A 22,399-nucleotide genomic window follows, 5' to 3' on the forward strand; every position below is an offset into this window, starting at 1 on the left:
GATTCATTCCTCGCTCTGCTACTCTGGATTCATTCCTGGCTTTGCTGCTCCTGATTCATCCCTGGCTTTGCTACTCCTGATTCATTCATCGCTCTGCTACTCCAGATTGATTCCTCGTTCTTTTTTTTAATTAGATTAGATTACTTTACAGTGTGGAAACAGGCCCTTCGGCCCAACAGTCCACACCGACCCGCCGAAGCGCAACCCACCCATACCCCTACATTTATCCCTTACCTCACACTACAGACAATTCAGCGTGGCCAATTCACCTGACCTGCACATCTTTGGACTGTGGGAGGAAACCGGAGCACCCGGAGGAAACCCACGCAGATTCTGCAACTACAGAATCATTCCTCGTTCTGCTATTCCGGATTCAGTCTTGGCTCTGCAACTCTGGATTCATTCCTGGTTCTGCTACTCCGGATTCATTCTACGCTCTGCTACTCCGGATTCATTCTACGCTCTGTTACTCCGGATTCATTCCTAGCTGTTCTACTCCGGATTCATTCTACGCTCTGTTACTCCGGATTCATTCCTAGCTGTTCTACTCCGGATTCATTCTACGCTCTGTTACTCCGGATTCATTCCTAGCTGTTCTACTCCGGATTCATTCCTGGCTCTGCTACTCCAGAATCATTCCTGGCTCTGCTACTCCAGAATCATTCCTGGCTCGGCTACTCCGGATTCATTCCTGGCTCTGCTACTCCGGATTCATTCCTGGCTCTGCTACTCCTGATTCATTCCTGGCTCTGCTACTCCGGATTCATTCCTGGCTCTGCTACTCTGGATTCATTCCTCGCTCTGCTACTCCTGATTCATTCCAGGCTGTGCTACATCTGATTCGTTCCTCATTCTACTACTCTGGATTCGTTCCGCGTTCTGCTACTCCGGATTCATTCCTGGCTGTTCTCCTCCAGATTCATTCCTCACTCTGCTATTCTGGATTCATTCCTCACTATGCTACTCCGGATTCATACCTTGCTGTCCTCCTCCGGATTCATTCCTCGCTCTGCTACTCCGGATTCATTCCTCGCTCTGCTACTCCGGATTCATTCCTCGCTCTGCTACTCCGGATTCATACCTTGCTGTCCTCCTCCGGATTCATTCCTCGCTCTGCTACTCCGGATTCATTCCTCGCTCTGCTACTCCGGATTCATTCCTCGTCCTGCTACTCCAGAGTTGTTCCTTGCTCTGCTACTCTGGATTCATTCATCGCTGTGCTACTCCGGATTCATTCCTCACTCTGCTAGTCCTGATTCATTCCTCACTCTGCTACTCCTGATTCATTCCTCGCACTGCTGCTCCTGATTCATTCCTCACTGTTCTACTCCCGATTCATTCCTGGCTGTGTAACTCCTGATTCGTTCTACTCCGCATTCATTCCTCGTTCTGCTACTCCTGACTCATTCCTCGTTCTGCTACTCCGGATTCATTCCTCGCTGTTCTACTCTGGATTCATTCCTCGTTCTGCTACTCCGGATTCGTTCCTCGTTCTGCTACTCCGGATTCGTTCCTCGTTCTGCTACTCCGGATTCGTGCCTCGCTTTGCTACTCCGGATTCATTCCTGACTCTGCTACTCCAGATTCATTCCTCGTTCTGCTACTCCAGATTCATTCCTGGCTCTGCTACTCCGGATTCATTCCTGGCTGTTCTATCCTGATTCATTCCTCGTTCTGCAACTTCGGATTCATTCCTGGCTGTGCTACTCCTGATTCATTCCTCATTCTGCTACTCCTGATTTGTTCCTCACTGTTCTACTCCGGATTCATCCTCGCTCTGCTACTCCGGATTCATTCCTCATTCTGCTACTCCGGATTCATTCCTGGCTGTGTAACTCCTGATTCAGTCCTCGCTATGTAACTCCTGATTAGTTCCTCACTGTTCTACTCCGCATTCATTCCTCGTTCTGCTATTCCGGATTCATTCCTCGCTCTGCTACTCCGGATTCATTCCTGGCTGTTGTACTCCAGGTTCATTTCTCGTTTTGCTACTCCTGATTCATTCCTTGTTCCGCGACTCCTGATTCATTCCTCCCTCTGCTACTCCGGATTCATTCCTCCCTCTGCTACTCCGGATTCATTCATCGTTCTGCTACTCCGGATTCGTCCCTGGCTCTGCTACTCCGGATTCATTCCTTGTTCTGCTACTCCGGATTCATTCCTTGCTCTGCTACTCCTGATTCATTCCTCGCTCTGCTACTCCGGATTCATTCCTGGCTGTGCTACTCCGGATTCATTCCTCGCTCTGCTACTCCGGATTCATTCCTGGCTGTGCTACTCCGGATTCATTCCTCGCTCTGCTACTCCTGGTTCATTCCTCGTTCTGCTCCTCCGGATTAATTCCTGGCTCTGCTACTCCGGTTCATTCCTTGTTCTGCTATTCCGGATTCGTTCCTCGCTGTGCAACTCCAGATTCATTCCTGTCTGTTCTACTCCGGGTTCGTTCCTCATTCTGCTACTCCTGATTCATTCCTCGCTCTGCTGCTCCTGATTTATTCCTCACTCTGCTACTCCAGGTTCATTCCTGGCTGTGCTACTCCGGATTCATTCCTCGTTCTGCTACTCCGGATTCATTCCTGGCTCTGCTACTCCAGATTCATTCCTCGTTCTGCTACTCCGGATTCATTCCTCGTTCTGCTACTCCGGATTCATTCCTTGTTCCACTACTCCTGATTCATTCCTCGCTCTGCTACTCCGGATTCATTCCTCGTTCTGCTACTCCGGATTCATTCCTCCTTCCGCTACTCCTGATTCATTCCTCCCTCTGCTGCTCCTGATTCATTCCTCGCTCTGCTACTCCTGATTCATTCCTCGCTCTGCTACTCCGGATTCATTCCTCGTTCTGCTACTCCGGATTCATTCCTCGTTCTGCTACTCCTGATTCATTCCTCGCTCTGCTACTCCTGATTCATTCCTCGCTCTGCTACTCCGGATTCATTCCTCGTTCTGCTACTCCGGATTCATTCCTCGTTCCACTACTCCTGATTCATTCCTCACTCTGCTACTCCGGATTCATTCCTCGTTCTGCTACTCCGGATTCATTCCTCGTTCTGCTACTCCGGATTCATTCCTCCTTCCGCTACTCCGGATTCATTCCTCCCTCTGCTGCTCCTGATTCATTCCTCCCTCTGCTGCTCCTGATTCATTCCTCGCTCTGCTGCTCCTGATTCATTCCTCGCTCTGCTGCTCCTGATTCATTCCTCGCTCTGCTACTCCTGATTCATTCCTGGCTCTGCTACTCCGGATTCATTCCTGGCTCTGCTACTCCGGATTCATTCCTCCCTCTGCTACTCCGGATTCGTTCCTCGCACTGCTGCTCCGGATTCATTCCTGGCTGTGCTACTCCGGATTCATTCTTCGCTCTGCTATTCCGTATTTGTTTCTCACTCTGCTACTCCGGATTCGTTCCTCGCTCTGCTGCTCCGGATTCATTCCTCGCTCTGCTACTCCGGATTCATTCCTCGCTCTGCTATTCCGTATTTGTTTCTCACTCTGCTACTCCGGATTCATTCCCACCCCTCCTACTCCTGATTCTGACAGTGCTGTGCTGGAAAGGTAGTTTGACCCTTTGCCAGGCTGCCCTTTGCATGACGATGTGCTTGCTGATTTCATTTTATGAAAGTCTGGCTCTAATCTTTAGGTTATTTAATGAAAGTGCTGAGTGAAGGGAAAGCATACTTCATGTGTGGTAGTTGAATAGGATGTCTTCAAAAAAGAAATCTGAAAGACAGAGAAGGGAGAAAAAGCCAATTGTTTGAACCAAAAGATTGAGATATTCTTAATGAGGTATTCAAGATCATTTGGGATTGTTGACGTGAGGAGTGCTCGGAAAATGTTTCCTACCATCTCCAGGAAATTATAAGTAAGGTTGAGTTGATGCTAAGCAACAGGAGATGACTTTGAATTTTATATTTGGTTCTGGAAACTTGACACACGTGGTTTGGTTACAGATGTATAGAATAGTTAAGATGCAGGAGGCCATTCAGCCTGTCGTGTCTGTGTTGGCTTGCTGAAACAGTAATTTACCGACTGTACTCTCCTTCTGCCCATGGTCCTGCACGTTCTTCCCATTCAGATAATAATACAATTCTTTCTTGGAAGCCTTAATTGAACCTGCCTTCATTAAACTATCACCCGGCACAATCCAGATCCTAACTACTCAGGGCATGAAAATGATTTTTCTCTCATGTCACCAAATCATAGGAACTGCAATAGGCAATTCAGACCTTCAAGTCTGTGCTGAGGCTTACTGAGATCATGACCATACACGGAGATCATGACCATACACGGAGATCATGACCATACACGGAGATCATGACCATACACGGAGATCATGACCATACACGGAGATCATGACCATACACGGAGATCATGACCATACACGGAGATCATGACCATACACGGTAGATCATGACCATACACGGAGATCATGACCATACACGGAGATCATGACCATACACGGAGATCATGACCATACACGGTAGATCATGACCATACACGGAGATCATGACCATACACGGTAGATCATGACCATACACGGAGATCATGACCATACACGGAGATCATGACCATACACGGAGATCATGACCGATCTGTGGTCTTGCCACCTGCCTTTGGCCCATGTCCGCTAACGCACTTGTTTCACAAAAATTTATTTATCTTAAGTTTAAAATTAACAACTGATCCAGCATCAACTGTCATTTGCAGAACAGAGTTCCAAACCTCGACCACACTTTGTGTGCAAAAATGGTTCCTAACATCTGTCCTGAGTGGTCTGGCCTCGAATTCGCAGATTGTGCTCACTTGTTTTAGAATCTCCAGCCAGTGGAAATTTCTTCATCTACCCTGCCCTTTCCTGTTAATATCTTGAAGACTTGGTTCATATCACCCCTTAACCTTCTAAATTCTAGAGAGAAAGAGGCCAGTGTTTATTATTTCTCCGCATAACCCAAAGTCCAGGTAGCACTCTTGTACACCTATGTTGTACACCTTCCGAAGGTGTAATGTCCGATCAGTTCTCAGTACTCCAGTGGGGTCTAACCAGGGTTTTGTATAACTGCAGCATAACCTCTGTGTCCTTGAACTGCAGTCTTCTGGATATGAAAGCCAGCATTCCATTAGCCGCCTTTATTATTTTCTGCACCTGTGTGTGGCATTTTAAAAATTTATGCGGCTGACCCCTCAAGTTTCTTTGGACGTCCACTATATTTAATTGCATGCCATCTAGAAAGTATCCTGATCTACCCATTTTTTGGTCTAGAATCTCACACTTGCTTACGTTGAACTACATACGCCACAGTTTTGACGATTCACCCAGTCTGTCAATACCCCTTTGTAATTTTATCCTATTAAATTGTAATTTTACACCATCTGAAATGTTAACTAACTTGATGTCATCAGCGAATTTGAATATCTCTCTTTCTATGCTATTATCCAAGTTATTAATAGTGAGGTGAATAATTGAGGTACTAACGCAGATCCTTGTGGGAAATCACTCGTCACATTCCTGCTAATTTGAGTATCTATACGTTAGCCCTACTTTCTGTTGTCTACCACTCAACCAGTTTCCCATCCATGTCGGTAATTTGCCCTCCGTTCTGTGGGCTTCTACAATAGTTAAGTCTCTTAACTGGGACTTTATCAAATGCATTGTGGAAGACCACATAAACATCAAGCATAGACATTTTTCTCTCCATTACCTTAGGCACCACTTCAAAACATCCAAGGTTTGTCCGACACAAGTTCCCATCTAAAGCCATCCTGGCCCTCTCTGACGAACTGAAAAATATCCAGGGGTTCGGGGGTTAACTCATCCTTGATGATAGGCTAATTAGTCTGTAATTTCCTGGTTCTCCTCTTCAAAAGCAGAGTGACTAGTACAATTTTCTAGTCCAGAGGAACAACTCCTATATCTAAAGAACTTTCAAAAATGTTGTAATTTATCTTAAATCTGTATGCTCTAATTCTCGAATAGAGCTAGTAATGTAAATAGCTTTAGCCTCTCTATTTTGTCCAAACTGGTCATGATTTTGAACACTCCTATCAAATTTTGTCTCAACCTTCTTTTTTGTAAGTAGCACAATCTGAACTTTTCCCATCTATCTGGCTAACTGAAGTTCCTCATTCCTAAGAGTGTTTTTGTGAATTCTTTTAACACTCTCTAACGCCTTTACCTCGTAATGTGTGGTGTCCAGAACTGACTGCGGCCAGTATTTTCTAAATTGTTTAATCCATTTTCAGTAGCTCAAGATGTATTTCTTCTGTAATGCAATGATTGCGTTCTTGTGCAACCCTGCATTATAGAAAAATCACGCATTAGAAAGAGTGCTTGAAGTGTTGGCGGTGTAATTACGTTACAGCTAACACGCGTTTTAAAAGTTTGCACTTTAGAAACAATATCCCCAATGCATCAATCGCATTCCAGCAAATTTGCATAACGAAATGCGTCTTATAGTAGAACGACCTGTATGTCCATCTCCTGGTCAGTGAACTCTAGATTAACTGAGCTCATGTCACCTCTTTTAATTTGCAATAGTGTTACAGCAGACTAGCCATTGTTTAAATTGGCTAAAGATTAGTTTATTACAAGTCATTAGATAAAAAGGGAGAATGCTTTTAACAAGAAATTGTAGTCATGATTCGGAGATTCGGTGATTGCCTGATGAAGGAGCGTTGCTCCGAAAGCTAGTCTGCTTCCAATTAAACCTGTTGGACTATAACCTGGTGTTGTGTGATTTTTAACCAAGAAATTGTAGATCATGATTCAAAAAGTACCAACCAAGATTACTTCTGGGAAAATGTGCAAAAAAGCATCTTTACTAGATCTGTGGTTTCTGCATTTCCCATCGCTTGACTTTGGATTTTTTGTATGTTTGTTCTCTTTGTCTTCCCTTGGTCAAAACTCTTTTTCTGAGGATGATCCTCATAGCTGCTGCCGTGGAGTTCTGGGCTCTGGCCATTCGTAGCCTCAGTTTCTTTATGCAGAAGGATTTCGCAAAGCAACAAAGTTAATTATGTTGAGTCACTTTGAAATTCTTCCTCCCAACTGATGTTCTTTGCTGAAGCTTGAATTTTTTAACACTTTCATTGTTTGCAAACTCTTGGTATTTCAAGAACCTCGAACTTCTTTATCCATAATCCACACAAAGCTTGTTGCTGTAAAGGGTAGGTGATTTGGAGGAGCTGTCTTTTAGTTACTTACCCAGTTGCAGCCAGATTAACTGTTATTCAAACAGAAGTGGTAACCTTAATAATTTTCTTTCTAAAAATTATCAGACAATAACTGCATGATAACTGGGTCACAAGTTATTAAATTAATCTGTTACTAGATTAAAAGAAACTTATTTAATGTCATGATTTGGAGATGCCGGTGTTGGACTGGGGTGTACAAAGTTAAAAGTCACACAACACCAGGTTATAGTCCAACAGGTTTAATTGGACACCATTCTAAGGCACAGAATTTATAGCAAAAGTTTACAGTGTGATGTAACTGAAATTATACATTGAAAAATACCTTGATTGTCTGTTGAGTCTTTCATCTGTTCGAATACCATGATAGTTTCACTTCTTTCATGTGTAAATCACAAAACCTTTTTTTAAAAGTTGCATTCTCAGGTTAGCTGTAACAATGGGCGTGAGCAAGACAATATGTTGAAGGTGTGAGCCCCCTGTGTTCTCTGTCATCTAAAAAGTGAGATAACAGAGTTTTACATGAATTCATGCAGTTTTTGAGCAAAGTACAATGTAACTCTGCAAGTACAAATTCACCCCACAAAATATGTGCGTGCATGTGGGTCTTTGTCTTTGTCTGTCTGTGTGTCCGTCTGGGTTGGGAGATGTGGGTGTATGTGTGTGTGTGTAATGAGTGTAGAGTATCTTAAGTCTGTGAGGGGCTGCATGTGAGAGTGTGGGAGTGTATATGTGTGTACATGAGTGTAGAGTGGTCTAAGTCTCTGAGAGGATGCCTGTGTGGGTGTGAGAGGGTGTGTGTGTGTCTGTGTATATGTGTGTGTATAGGAGTGTGTGTGTGGGAGTGTCTGTGTATGTGTGTATAGTGCAATAGTGGTCACCTGTAGTGTGACATGAACCCAAGGTCCCAGTTGAGGCCCTCCCTATAGGTACCAAACTTAACTATCAGCCTCTGCTCGGCCACTTTTTGCTGCTTCCTGTCCCGAAATCCACCTTGGAGGATGGTCACCCGAAGGTCCGAGGTCGAATATCCTGGACTGCTGAAGTGTTTCCCAACTGGAAGGGAACACTCCTGTCTGTTGATTATTGCGCGGTGCCTAATCATCCGTTGTTGTAGACTTTGCTCGGTTTCCCCAATGTACCATGCCTCAAGGCATCCTTGCCTGCGACGTATAAGATAGACAACGTTGGCTGAGTCACATGAGTACCTGCCATGTACAAGGTGGGAGGTGTCCCTATATGTAATGGTGGTATCCGTGTCTTGCAGCGTTCACCGTGACAGGGTTATATGGAGTTATCCTGAGAGCCGGGCAGCTCGCTATGAACAATGATCTGTTTGAGGTATGGTGGTTGTTTAAATGCGAGCAGTGGAGGTGTGGGGAAGGTTTTGGCGAGGTGCTCATCCTCATTGATAAGGTGTTGCAGGTCACGAAGAACATGGTGTAGTTTTTCAGCTCCTGGGAAGTACTGAACAACGAAGGGTACCCTGTCAGTTGCAGCACATGCCTGTCTCCTGAGGAGGTCATTACGGTTCCTTGCTGTGGCACATCGGAACTGGCGGTCGATGAGTTGGGCATCGTACCCTGTTCTTGTGAGGGCATCCCTGAGTACTTCCAGGTGCCCGTCCCGTTCCTTCTCATCTGAGCAGATCCGGTGTATGCGTAGGGCTTGTCCATAGGGGATGGCTGTTTTAATATGTTTTGGGTGGAAGCTGGAGAAGTGTAGCATTGTGAGGTTGTCTGTGGGTTTGCGGTAGAGTGAGGTGGAGAGGTGTCCATCCTTGATAGACATGCATGTGTCCAAGAATGAGACAGATGGTAGAGAATAGTCCATGGGGAGTTTGGTGGTGGGATGAAACTTGTTGATGTCACTGTGTAGTTTTATCAGTGACTCCTCGCCATGGGTCCAGAGGAAGGAAATGTCGTCAGTGTACCTGGTGTATAATGTTGGTTGGAGATCCTTCATAGAGAAGAAGTCTTGTTCGAACCTGTGCATGAAAATATTGGCACATTGGCGTGCAAATTTGGTTCCCATGGCTGTTCCATGTGGCTGGATGAAGAACTGGTTGTCAGAGGTGAAGATGTTGTGATTGAGGATAAAGCGGATGAGTTGTAGGATAGTGCTTGGAGATTGGCAGTTGTTGATTTGAGTACTGAGGCTGTTGCCATGATGCCGTCATTGTGAGGAATACTGGTGTAGAGTGCTGAAACATCCATTGTGACAAGGGATGTTCCCGGTTCGACTGCTCCGTGGGTGCTGAGTTTCTGTAAGAAATCCGTAGTGTTGCGACAGAGGCTGGGGATCCCCTGCACAATAGATTTCAAGATGCCTTCAACATAGCCGGAGAGATTCTCACACAGGGTCCCATTGCCCATAATTCTGTTATCTCACTTTTTAGATTAGAATCAATCTAAATATCATGGCATAGACATAGAACACAGGGGGCTAACACCTTCAACATATTGTCTCGCTAATGCCCATTGTTACAGCTAACGTGAGAATGCAACTTTTAAAAAAAGGTTTTGTGATTTGCACATGAAAGAAATGAAATTATCATGGTATTCGAACAGATGAAAGACTCAACAGACAATCAAGGCATTTTTCAATGTATAATTTCAGTTATATCACACTGTAAATATTTGCTATAAATTCTGTGCCTTAGAATTGTGTCCTGCACTATCACCTGGAAGGAGCGGTGCTCCGAAGGCTAGTGTGCTTCCAATTAAACCTGTTGGACTATAGCCTAGTGTTGTGTGATTTTTTTTAACTATTTAATGTCAGGCAGTCTCGTATTTCATATCATTTTCACAATCTTGGGACATCCCTAAGAACATGACATCTAGTGAAGTGCTTTGAATTGTGTCACTGTTGTAGTGTAGGAAGGAAGACGGTAACCAATTTGCATAAAGCAATTTCTCATGAGTATCAAAGAGTTCAATACCAGATTATTCCTTTTAAATTGTTGGCTGAGGGACAAATATTAAAAGCTCTCGTGCTCCTGAAAGTATGCTGGAAGATCTTTTGTGTTCACTCGAAGGACAGATGAGAGCTTTGGTTGAAAGTTTCATTTAAAACCACATCTAAGTGCAGCATTCCTTTAGTACTGCCCCTGAAATGTGCACTCTGGTCTGAGGAGTGAGACTTGAACCCACAAGTTTCTGACTCAAAAGAACACATTGAACCACTACTAACACCATCAGCAATGTGGGATGCAGTTTTGAGATAACCAGATCTCGGAACATGTATTAAAAACTGAATAAACTGAGTCACAAAAGTAATTAGAAATGACATAGAAATTGACTGTAATTTTTGAATCAGACTTTCCAATGATGTAATTACATTTAAGGTTTCTAATGTTGTTCTTTCAGTGATTTCCTGAAGAGAAAGAACTTGGCTACGTCACCTCAAACAAAGAAGTGGCACAGTTCAACACAGGAGTCTCACTCAGTGGGTTCACCTCCAAAAGAGGGTTTGTCCATCACAAGGCAGCAAGGGAGTGAGACTGTTTCACCTGCCTGGGGCCAAATTCACAAGAAACGAAAGGCAGTTGGGCATGAGAAAGTCTCCAAGCCTGAAGCCATAACAGAACCAAATGAAAGCAGTAACTTCACTGATAAAGAGCACACACAAAAGGATAACATGAATGACCTACACCCAGAAGTCCAACAACTCAGCAGTAAAGTTCCTGAAAATAAACATTCATCAGGCTGCATGCTGTCTGAGACAAGGATACTTGGACCAGATTTGGTGGATGTTGAAACTAACAGCGACAAGCTACTTAAAGTAACTAATGAAGACATGAGGCAGGACTTTTCATGGAAGCGTACGTTCATGGATGTTGGCGATATGTCCAGAGTTTGTAAAAAGCCACCATGTGGACAATTGAGCAGAGCTAAAAGAGTCTGCAAGGAGTGTGCCATGAGGATGTCTTCCCTGAGCCAGTGTCAGCATCCCACCAAGGAAGCTTCTTCACTGGTCAATCTTTGGGAACCAGTGCCTCATCCTGACAAGACAAGGAAGTGGCACAGTGACAAAATATTGACTGCTGGCATTACCACGGCTGCTCGTGATTCACTAAGGGACTGGTCAGGCACAGAGGAAACGTCAGATGGTGAAAGTGTGTACTCTGTAGATTCTCTGTCTTCTGCTTATGCAACCGCATTAAAAGAGCAGTTACTGGATGAAGAGTTGGAGGCTCACCAAGGTGAATGGCATGACGATTGTAGTGGAAGTGATGACAGTCAGATGTCCCAAGATTCGTTGGTGGACACGGACACAAAACTAGCTGCTGGCATGATGAATGTTAGTGTGTTGTACAATAAAGTAACAAGTTTCAACCTTGCAAACAGAGGGAGAAGTATTTCTCTGAACAGCTTAGCTGATGTGAAAGGGCAAAGTGACATTTTCAGAATGGATTCAGCTGAATCAACTGCATCAGATGAAATGCCAGCTGAAATGTATTGGAATCTACCTTGGACTGAAGGTGATGAAACTAAAGCCCACCAGGCTTCTGAAGCACAACTTGATAAAAACCAGGGAATGGGAGCTGTGAGATTAAAAAGGCTGAATTTTTATTTGAGCAGTAACACAGAACTAAAAACTACAGGCATGGATAAAAATACGCGACTGGGAAATCTGGAGCCAAATAGAAATGATACGGACTCTGTGATCGTGACAGATGGTTGGTCGTCTTGTGAATCCAGTCACGGGAGTAACTTAAAGGTAGATTCAGCCTGTGACACTTGTGTTTCGGAAATTTCGCGAGAGCAGGATGTGGAGGATGATCCAACTGAAAGACCAGAAAGAATTTGGATTCTCCCGGTGCTTAACTTTGGTCCACCACATGACTGCCAGCAGTATGATGGAACCTGTAATTTTCCATTTGTTAATCTCCGAGAGGACAATGCACCATGTACTGAAGACAAAGACAACTCACTAGATCAAGAAAAGGAGCATCTCATCAGTACATTTAGAACTGATAGAGTAACAACATCAGATCCAAGTTGTACTGAACATCCTAAGGTTCATGTTACTGAAATGGTTGGAAATTCGAAAATAGAAACTATGCATGTATTGGCAAGGAAGACACAAGATAGTAATGTGCCAGATCAAGTCTTTACTACACAGCAGTATCCATTATTAATACAATCTAAAGAACTTGTGGAGTCTTTTGTGACTGACTCTTGTTTGAAACTTAGGTCAGCTGGTACAGATGTGGTTGCTTCCAGGCAGAATGTTAGCTCAGAAATGGAGGTAGCACACAGAGAACAACAAATCACAGAAACAGAAGCAATGCGCACACAGTCTCAGGGCAATCTGTTCGATGACGAAACTTGCCACAGAAGGTGTGATGTGAGGGGCAGTGCTTCAAAAGTGAACACAACCAATTTCTCATCCGGCTTTGAGAGTTTAGTCATTTCTGGCACTGAACAATCCACACTACAATCAGGATCCCAAACCTTATCCGATTTTTCTTGCCCTCCAACTATTTCTAACTCCAATGGACCTTATGGACTGGCGTATGGGCCATTGGAACAGGTTCTGGACCCCAGTGTGGAATTTGGATACATACAAAAGAATGGCAAAGTAGATACTAGCTTGCTCACTGATAGCATAATTCTGGGAAACTCCTTAATGCAGAATGAGACCAAACCTTTCTTGGAATTTAGTGCAATACAACATAAAGATTCAGACAGTGTTCTCTCAGCTTTAATGAAAGATGGACATAGTCAAACGGCACAATCAAATTTAGCCCTTGAAAGAGTCAGGCAAACTGCAAAATCTTTTATAATGCAGGGAAGTCTAGATACAAAATGTACTGTGACCAAAGGAAAAGACAGTTGTGATCTATTGGCCAGTTCAGTAAGAAATATTGCTGTCCAGAAACCAAAGAACCATAGAGATCTGTTGAGGAACGATGGAGGATATATTTCAGCAGAAGCTCTGTTACAGGCTGCAGCCAACCCAGAGGATTCTGAAGGCAAGATCAGTGAACTCAGGACAACTGATGATGAACGTTTCAATGAGGAGGAGACTGTTTGTTCTGAAAAACTCCAGATGATAAACAGAGGTTTCATTTCACAGCAACAAAGTGTTGTGAGTAATGTTGTGTCAAACAAAAAGGAAGAATTTTTATTAAGAAACAAAGGTAATGACAAAGAGGCGACCAAGATTTCATGCAATCCTGATGTTGAAGACTGCTTGCACTGTACAGGCAACCCATGTAATGGTGACTCACAGGATCAGCAGTGTGAGAATATACTTTCAGAAGAAACCACTGGATTAACTTCACCTACATGTGAGCAAAGTGTTCCCAATTTTAATACAGAAGAACCGCAAACAAATGTTGGGAGCAGGCTTTGTGACAGATTTAATCTAGATTGCAATATTCTGACAAAGTTGAATAGTGCCTATTGTACACTTCCAAAGAAACACAACATTCCTGCTGAGTCTCTTTCAAGGGATCACCTGCATCAGCCTTTTATCCAAGAACCTGAAAATATTAACATGCTAATTAAAGAAGAATCAGAAATATCACATGGTCCCAACACGGAGAGAGTCCCTATAAATGAAAGCATGACGTACCAACTGGAATCGATCAATACTCAGCGAAATAGGAGCGGATCAAAAGCTGAAGTTAACCAATCTGTGCATGACCATAAAAAAAGAGATGTCAACCAGAATGATGTGGCCACTGACTTACAAACAGTCCAATTTATTAAAGAAAGCAACGTAAGAGAAAAAAGATATAGAAGTGTTTCTGCCACAAATTTCTTAGATTATGAAGAAATTGGAATCGACAATGTCAATGAAGCAAAACTGAACAAAGATAACATGGTGAATGGTGCAGTTCAAAGCAATCTATGTTACTTTGGTGTCAGCCTTCCATCAGATTTGACTGAAGACTCAGTAATGATGACAGATGCTGGATTTCTGGGCGAACCTAGAGATTGTGAAGTCCCTGTTGAAAAGCAGGTTTATTCAGTAGGAACTTTCATAGATGTTCAGACAATTGCCTGTGGTGGAGGAGGAGAAGTGCTCTTTGGGGATGCTGATGATGGTCAGACCAGAGTTATTTGTACAGAGCCCATTCAGAGGGATGGAGTGGCATCTGACTGTCAAGAACAAGGTAACTCCAAGGGTAACAGTCCAGTGAATGGTGCAGCAGAGAGATTTGGCAGCAATTCTGGAACAACTGACCATTATTTTCAAAAGACATCTCTGATAACGAGAAGGTCCAGTGTGGCAAAAATAAATGGTAGTGCCAGAACGACCAGTGTGGACTTAATAAATGACTCCAAAGCCTGTGAACATTTCAGATTACATAAAAACAGAGGTGAATGTATAGCTAAAATTGGAAAAGAACCTAATGAAGTATTGTTCTTTTGTAGTGAGGATCTTGAACAATTGAATGAGAGTGACAGTGATGAAGTAAGAGCATCGCAAAAGGCAACAGAAATAAAAGAAGACAGGCCATCTGGGAGCTTCAACTCTTCAAAATATAGCTCAGAACAAACCTGTGTGACCCAATGTGTTACAGAAAATGAAGATGTATTAGGTCAAACATCAAAGGAGAGATCTCAGTTGTGTGATTGGTCTTGCAGAGTTACAGAAGCTTGTAACTCAATGGCCACATCAAGTCTAGCTTTTCATAGTGAGATCAATGCTTCTTATGGTGCTGGTCATACAAGAAAAGCAGTAAGACCAGCTCAGCAAGAGAATGCTATGGCAGCTCAGAATATTGGGATAGAAAGCAAGAGCTATATTGAAACATCCTCAAACCAAATAGAATCAAAGTATGATTGTGAACTTCAAATGAAAACTGATCTACTAATGCATCCAGCTAAGGGGAATGAAATGTTGACTGATAATGTTCAAGATGTGAGCAGAATAATTCTTGAATCTAATGAAGAAGGAGATGCCATGGACTTGATTCAAGAGAAGAATGTAGTTGTTGAATTTGAAGACAGGGCTAATGGTGGGAATGCAGCGGGCATAAGTTATGGAGCAGTCACTGTGGGTAATCAGTTGCCCTTCACAGTGGTTGACTGCACTCTAGGTAAATGTGAGAACAATGAACCCTCAAGTATGTCTAAACCTGAAACTGCAGAGAGAATGCCTAAAAACAGCGAACCTGTCAAAAGTTTAACAGAAAGTAAAATCTCTATGGAAACCAAAACTACAGCTGAACAAAATGGAAGTGCTTTGTTTATTCACAATGACGATCAAGAAACCAAACCATCTGCCTGCCAGCTTGTGGACAGATCAATACCATACTCGCGAACTGATAACAGTTCCCAGCAACACTGTCTGCACCCATTGTCACCTCCAACATTTGCTAAAAATGATAACCCGATGGGCTCAAATTCAAAAGAATCTGCAACCAGAAATGAGCAGCATATTATATGTGAAGAAAATGTGTTAAGCTTCAGCAGAAACAAAACTGAACATCTAGTCTCCACCAAAACGTCTCTTGTAACTAATAGAACTTGCTCTTCCAATGATCAAAGCTTTCGATTTGCTACATGTATGGCACATGGAACTGAAATTAGACAAACCCTCCCAGGCAGATATTCCCAAGATATGCCACAGGACGTTGTCATTACTTCGGCAATGGGGGAAGTTGATTGTGAAATAAAGGAGCAGGACTCTGCAGATATTTTCAGAAGTATAAAGTCAGCAGCAAGTTGCATGAATAGCTTTAACAAAGAAGAACAAAGTCTCTCTCAAGAGAAAGCACTGCCTGTAATTGAAAACTCAGACTGTGAGACACTTCAAGAGATTGATTTGTTTGAAATGGTTTCTGAAGGGAGTGAGGTCTGTTCGGCAGCGTCACTGTGTGATATTGATGGGCATTCATTCACCAGTCAGCAATTGCAGACAACTCCAGAATGTGTGCAAGCAGAATTAGGGAAGCATGCAGCTGTGCATTTCAAAGCATTGCCAATGCCACCAGAGAACAACTGTGTGGTTGATTCTGTAGAACTTCGTTTGACCTCGAGTAAGGCTGGTTCTACAGCTGATGAGAATTTACATTTGAGGAGACTGGACAGTGAATTGTTTTGTAAGCATATTACACAGCAGCAGTTAGCTAAAAGTATAGCCATGACTGACAGAGCCACCTGTTCGAAGGCCACTCCTTTACAGCAGAACAGTGGACAAGGTAAATTATATGAAGAGCCGATCTCCACTCCAAAGCCGATAGGAACCATCCCAGACACAGACATCCCACAACCAAGGGGGAACTCTGTTGTACAGCAAGATATGAGCGAGGTTGTGGAGTCCGCTCAGTCCTGTTTCATCGGTAAAGACAATTTTGAGGAAATCAGTGGAGAAAACGCTGGTGCAAGTGGATGTCAAACTGACAGCACTTTCTCCAGGAAGGATGAATGTTCAGGAGCAGGGACCATATTGCCAAGTCAGGGTATAGTGTTAAAGGAGGTGATAGGTAGACATGTAATGTGGTACCAACTTGATGCACCGGCTATTTCTAATGTGAGTGATTTCCAGATTGATGAGCAAGCAGACCATTCAGACCAGGCCAGGTTTGTACTGCACCATTTGGTGAAGGCTGGTGCTGAGGCTGTCAACCATCGGAAGCAGGAAACTTGTGAGAGTGTAGTTTATTCTGGTCTAATTGTGCCAAGCTCGGGCATTGTAGATGCCAAGGACTCCTTTCAAAAGCAGGATGCTTTTAAAGTCCATCAACTTTTACACAATCCAAACACACGCAGTACAGCTTTGTCAGGCTTTCATGTCGAAAGCCAAAGTGAAGCTATTAAAATTTCTCAGCTCGAGTCACGTGAAAGTCAGGTTGGATGTGGGAAACTGGAAGTATCGCTGAAAGGTTCACTTGAGAATCAGCATGAGGAAGCAAATACAAAGAGGTGCACATCATCCATATCTGTCTTGGTGAAACCAGAAGAAAAGAAGGTCTCAAATGAACAGAGGTTGTGTCTTCACAAGCAAAAACCAATTGAAATTCAGACACAAGCCGGTGATGGAAAGCCCATCATGCCTCCAACAACTGGGCTAAATTCCCTGGAAAGTGCATTGGATTCTGAGCTGTTAACAAAGCCCCCTGCATCAGAAATGGACCAAAACTATTCTCATTCAAAAAGGCGTCAGCATTCTATCCAAGAGCAATCTTCGAGCACTCCCAGCTTGACAGATCCTTCTCTCTTAGCGACAGGAGTTAAGTGCCAGGATGACCATTTCTCAAATACTGACCAGTTACACACATTCACACCACAGAGCTTCACTGAATCATTTAGGCACCAGAAACCTATCACCTTGGATTGCAGAAAGCAAGGGGAGGATTCTTCAGTGAGCTTGACTGATGGGGATCTTACTTCAGAGCTAACTGAGGATTCATTAAATTTGCTTGTAGCAATATCAGAACAACCTTCAAAGCTGGTAGAAAAATCTGCTGCATCTTATAGTAAGACAGCTGAAACAGCTGGGTGTCCTCAGAACGGCAAAGACAAAAATATACCTGACTCGGCCAATAAGAAGTCAGTGCAGAAGGAGGTAAATGGTAGTGAAAGGTATGAAGAAGCACACTTACAGCTGCAAGGTATACGGAGTGCTTCTAAGCAAGAACAGCTTTGCAGTGGAGGTGCCAATAAAAATCATGAAGTCTCCACCCATGTAAAACAGGAGAAAAAGTCCCACTCTGCCACCAAAGTTGACTTCATACCTCAACACCCACCAGAGTGCAGTAACAAACCCAGTGTTCAAACCAGGATTCAGAGAGTGGCTGAGCCTGCTACATCAGAATGTAAATCAGAAGTGCACCGCAGTGACAGCCACACAAACTTCTGCACATCTGTCTATCAGAAACAGCAATTAACAGAATTACAGCAGACTCAGAATCAGTTAACCCCTGAACATAAACTTAGTTTTGAGGCCAAACTGCAAACAAAAGATCTGAATGGTGCTGGTGTAACTCCTGACGTTGCTGAAACATACGACAAACATTTCTTTCAAGAAAGTATTGATCTGTCAGTTATCCAAATAGAACAGGGTGAGGGTTCAGTCCGATGTAAACAAATTGGAAAATCAGGTCCTCAGTCGCATGCAAGCAACAAATGTACAGAAATGAATCGAATATGCCACGCCACAGATCTCTTGACACTTTCAGACTCTCCTCGCAGTAATTGTTGTGTACATTCTTCAGTAACTGAAGTCAGTGATGGTTCAGGTGAGAGGTTCAGCACAACTACGACGAATGTTCTAAAGAAGAAATCACAAAGGATGAGATCTAAGCCAGTTATAGATGTAACAAAGGACTCTTCGAGTTCAGATGAAGAAGTTGACATTGAATTCCTTTCACTTAAAGAGCTTCGAAGCAGACGGTGTCAGAGGGATAATAGCAAGTCGCAATCATGTATTTGTAAATGCAAAGGCTCAGTAAATACAAATGGTGCTAAACATGAAGAGATGAGGTCCCCACTGTTGAAACAGAAACAATCTGCACCAGTTGTCCACATCTCCTCATCCAACATGGATCCACCAGTGCAGGATTCCAGTGGGTACAGCCCCACTGCGGCCCTGATCACAAACTCTTTTGATGCTTTCAATTCAAGTGATGCTGCAGTATCAACATACAGAGAACAGGTTGTGTACCGAATGGAAGCAGACACAGGAAAGGATATGGATGAGAATCTTTGTCAAAAACTAAATCTTCGGTCTGACCTTGTAGGAGAGAGAGTTTCATTAAATACAGATTCCAACATGTCTGCAATAGACCATTCCGAGGTAGTTTCACCTTGTAAACAAGGAAAGAGAGATCTGTTGATCAAACAGCAAAGCAATAAGCATCAGATCTCAGCAACATCTTATGAGTCTCATCCGGGAATGTTTACAGAAGAGCAGCACCTTCCTGAAGAAATGAGCTTCTGTAAAGGGAAAGATCTGATGCATTTTGCTTCCAGTGATATTAATCCATATGTCCACCAGTGGCAATGTAATGAACTGCACAGAGCCAACTGGAAACAGTGTGTCTTTGGAAGCACAAGCAATGTGTGCAATGTCCAATCACAACTCAGTAGTCCTGATAGTGTTATGAGATGTTCCAGTGTTGACAATGGATTGAATGTTCAAACTTCTCCCTTTAGTTCACATTTAAGTTGTTATGTCAATGAAAGAGCAATATCTGACACGCTAAGTAATGTAAGTGACTTCCAAGATGAGACTTCTGAAGCTGCATCCTCTGACCCCAATGACTTTGATACCTTTCAAAGGTTGTGTGATCAATCAATACCTGCTTCATTCTTCTGCTCATCACAGTTTCCACGCCCTAACTGTGAAGTTGAAGATGCCGGATCACAAGTTGATGAAATTGTACTCCTCTATCCAACAGAGTCTTCTGTAAAGTCAGCCTCCGATGGGTCTTTAGAATTCACCTGCAACCAAGCAACACAAACACCAGGTGGAGTGACCCAGCAAAGGTCCATACAACAGAGAATGTGCACCCAAACTCTGCCACAGACACCCAAACCACAAAATCCCTGGTCAAACCTTGAGAACTTGTCTGCCCATCTTTCACAGCTTCTCCATAGCACCACAGAGCTGCTGGGTAACATTCATCCAAACACAAACTACCTGAATGAAATTATTTCACCATCCAATCGAATGCCTGGTGCATCAGGAATAGCCAAAACTGCAGACTGCTGTACTCAGACAGCCATGGATGTAGCCATTCAGACAGAAACCTTATCTCTCAGTCCAGAGGAAGATGGCCTGGAAAATGCAAGAAAGGAAGTGCTGAGCTCTCCAGAGGTTAATGTTATTGTGAGAGTGATTGGTTCAGATGTTAACATGTCTCAGGAACACGCTAATGTGACATTAACTCTGCAGGAGCAACAGCAGACCAGTGGTGTGTCAGATCTCAATACTCGACATCACCAATCACAATGTTCTTCTCTTTCCACAGAAGGTGGAAAGTCATCTGTCAGGACCTCAACCCCTGTCTCACTCGACACCCAGAAGTTAGTATCAAACTCTTCACAAGTTTGTTCAATCAGTCCAGGTGATTCACCAGTTGCAACAGCATCACAGGAGTCAGTGCTCAGTGATTTTACACAATGTATAAAAAGCGTCAGCTCTTTGGAAAGTGCGTCAGAATTTCCAAAGTTGGAAATTTATAGTTCCAGTGTCTTGGAGGATAGACAAAAGAAGAGTTTTTCACAAGGTTTCCAAGCCAGACAGAAAGCTGCTTTTGCTGATATAAAGCCAGCTGATCTAGTGGACCGAGCCTCATCCCCTATTCAGACACTTGAAGCTGGGTCTGCAAGCTGGAGGTCCTGCAGCAAGTCATTTCAGTACACCGAAGGTGGCGAGCCACATGGACTGTGGCATTCTGACTATTGGAAAAGAAAGCCTAGGTCTGCTTCTTGGTATGGTTTAAATGAAAAACAGCAACACGAAATTAACTTCAGACAAATGGAATCAGAAAGTGAACAGAGGGTAGAAACAAACAGTGTGTCTTTGGTTCTATTTCATGAGCAAAATAAATTCGCCTTCAATGATTTGTCAAGCTCTACTCAGTGGGAGAGTACAGCTGATTCCCATGATGGAGTTCAGTCCAGTTCACTCAGTTCATCTCAGAGCTCGGAATCAGCAAGGGCTTGCAATGCAGGTCCCAGTCGGCAGTGGGAAAAAAACGCAATGACAGTAGGTCACAGTGGACAAGTGCCACTTTGTAACTCAACACAGTCAAAGGAAAGTGACTCACAACTGGTTCTTCATAGTGTTCAGATGCCGTCTACCTCAAACACTGAAGTAAGGAAACTGGAAAATTCTTCTGCTTTTCTACCAGCATACCGCAATCCTGCACTGAGTTCTTGTACTCCCACTCTTAGTAAAAGTGATGATACCACAGTACTGTCGAGAAGGATATTTCATAGATCTTCCAGTACGCCTTCTGTGCAGCAGATACCTTTTTCTGAAAATGGTATAGATTTGCAGGAGCGAAAGAGCAGAACATTACAGGATCAAAGTCCAAGCCAAAATGATTCCATGAATGATTGTAATTCTGTGTCTGGGACATCCATTATGAGTGAAAAGACAATTGAATTTACCACCGAAGATGCCCAGTCCTTAGTTTCAAGTGAATGCAACACAGAAATGCTTCTGAATGAGAATCTCTCCACGTCTGACTGCAATGGACTACCAGTGTTCAGTTCTAGGACAGCTGGCTGCAGAGGCCCAGAAGACTTACCCTTGCATAACAAGTTCTGCAACTGGTCTGGAGTTCATTATAGATCTCTGTCAACAAGTAGTGGTATCAGCGAGGTCACTCGTTCTCGCAGACAGACCAAGCAAAAGCAAACCAAAGGCAGGATGACAGAAGTGGCAGACTTCCAATCTGAGCTTCAGGGTGTACGGCAGAAGGAGATTGAAAGCTTGCGCCAGGAGCGTGCTGAGATCATGTCAGGAATGTACCTGGATTTCAACCAGCACCAACTGACAGTGGAGCTCACTGAAGCCAAGCTGAACTATGGTCTGGGGGAAACGGATGCTTTGTTAAGAGTACTTCAGTGTGGATCAGCAGATGACATAAATGTTTCCATAAGGCAGAAGCTCTATGACAGGTATGTGTCAGGAATGATCATGTATTTACATTCACTGCCTAGCTACACATTCTGTAACTGATACATCCATGATGTGATGTGAATACAATGTCGCCTAGAACCAACTGGTCAAAAGTGATCTCCTGCCATAGGTTGCTGGTGATTGTTGCCATAGAGACTGTCATTTCTGATTTTTGACTTTTACATCTTTTGTCATTTACTCATTTATTCCATTGCAGCTTCTAATAACCTTCCCCTTCACATTTCCTTTTCACCCCTCCTTATTTCCTTGACCTTGATGAATTGCTGGAAGTCATGAAGCTACACAGTTTGCAGTTTACAATCCTTGTACATTTTCTTCCCCTATTGGCACCACTATTGGTGAATGAGCACACAGGGAGTCTGACGTGCTCATCCAGGCCTGGTCACCGACCTACCACATTAACACGAGGATTCTTTGCTCTTTCAGTGAGTACCTGAACAGTGTCTTAAAGAGCCAGGTTAGATTAGCAGTCCAAAATCCTCTAAGCTGTAGGGACAGAACCTCATCTACTGGTTAGGGATTTTACAACATTCTGGTCTCAACATGGAGTTCAACAGCTTCAGACTCTACACTCCATTTTGATATTTTCCTC

The 22,399-nt window shown here is 43.4% G+C and overlaps 1 protein-coding gene across 2 annotated transcripts in view; it reads left to right on the top strand.

The window, feature by feature from the left end:
- The window catches only part of stard9 (StAR-related lipid transfer (START) domain containing 9), a 299,291-nt gene that overhangs the window by 256,952 nt on the left and 19,940 nt on the right, over positions 1-22,399 (top strand). For both annotated transcript variants that reach the window (XM_043698518.2, XM_087990203.1), the window contains one exon: positions 10,557-21,785. In XM_043698518.2, the coding sequence (XP_043554453.2) occupies positions 10,557-21,785 (11,229 nt within the window). The remainder of the gene's footprint in view (positions 1-10,556; positions 21,786-22,399) is intronic.

Source organism: Chiloscyllium plagiosum, unplaced genomic scaffold (genome assembly GCF_037043375.1).
Source record: "Chiloscyllium plagiosum isolate Xiang-an unplaced genomic scaffold, Cpla_swu_hap1 HiC_scaffold_8, whole genome shotgun sequence".
NCBI lineage: Eukaryota > Metazoa > Chordata > Chondrichthyes > Orectolobiformes > Hemiscylliidae > Chiloscyllium > Chiloscyllium plagiosum.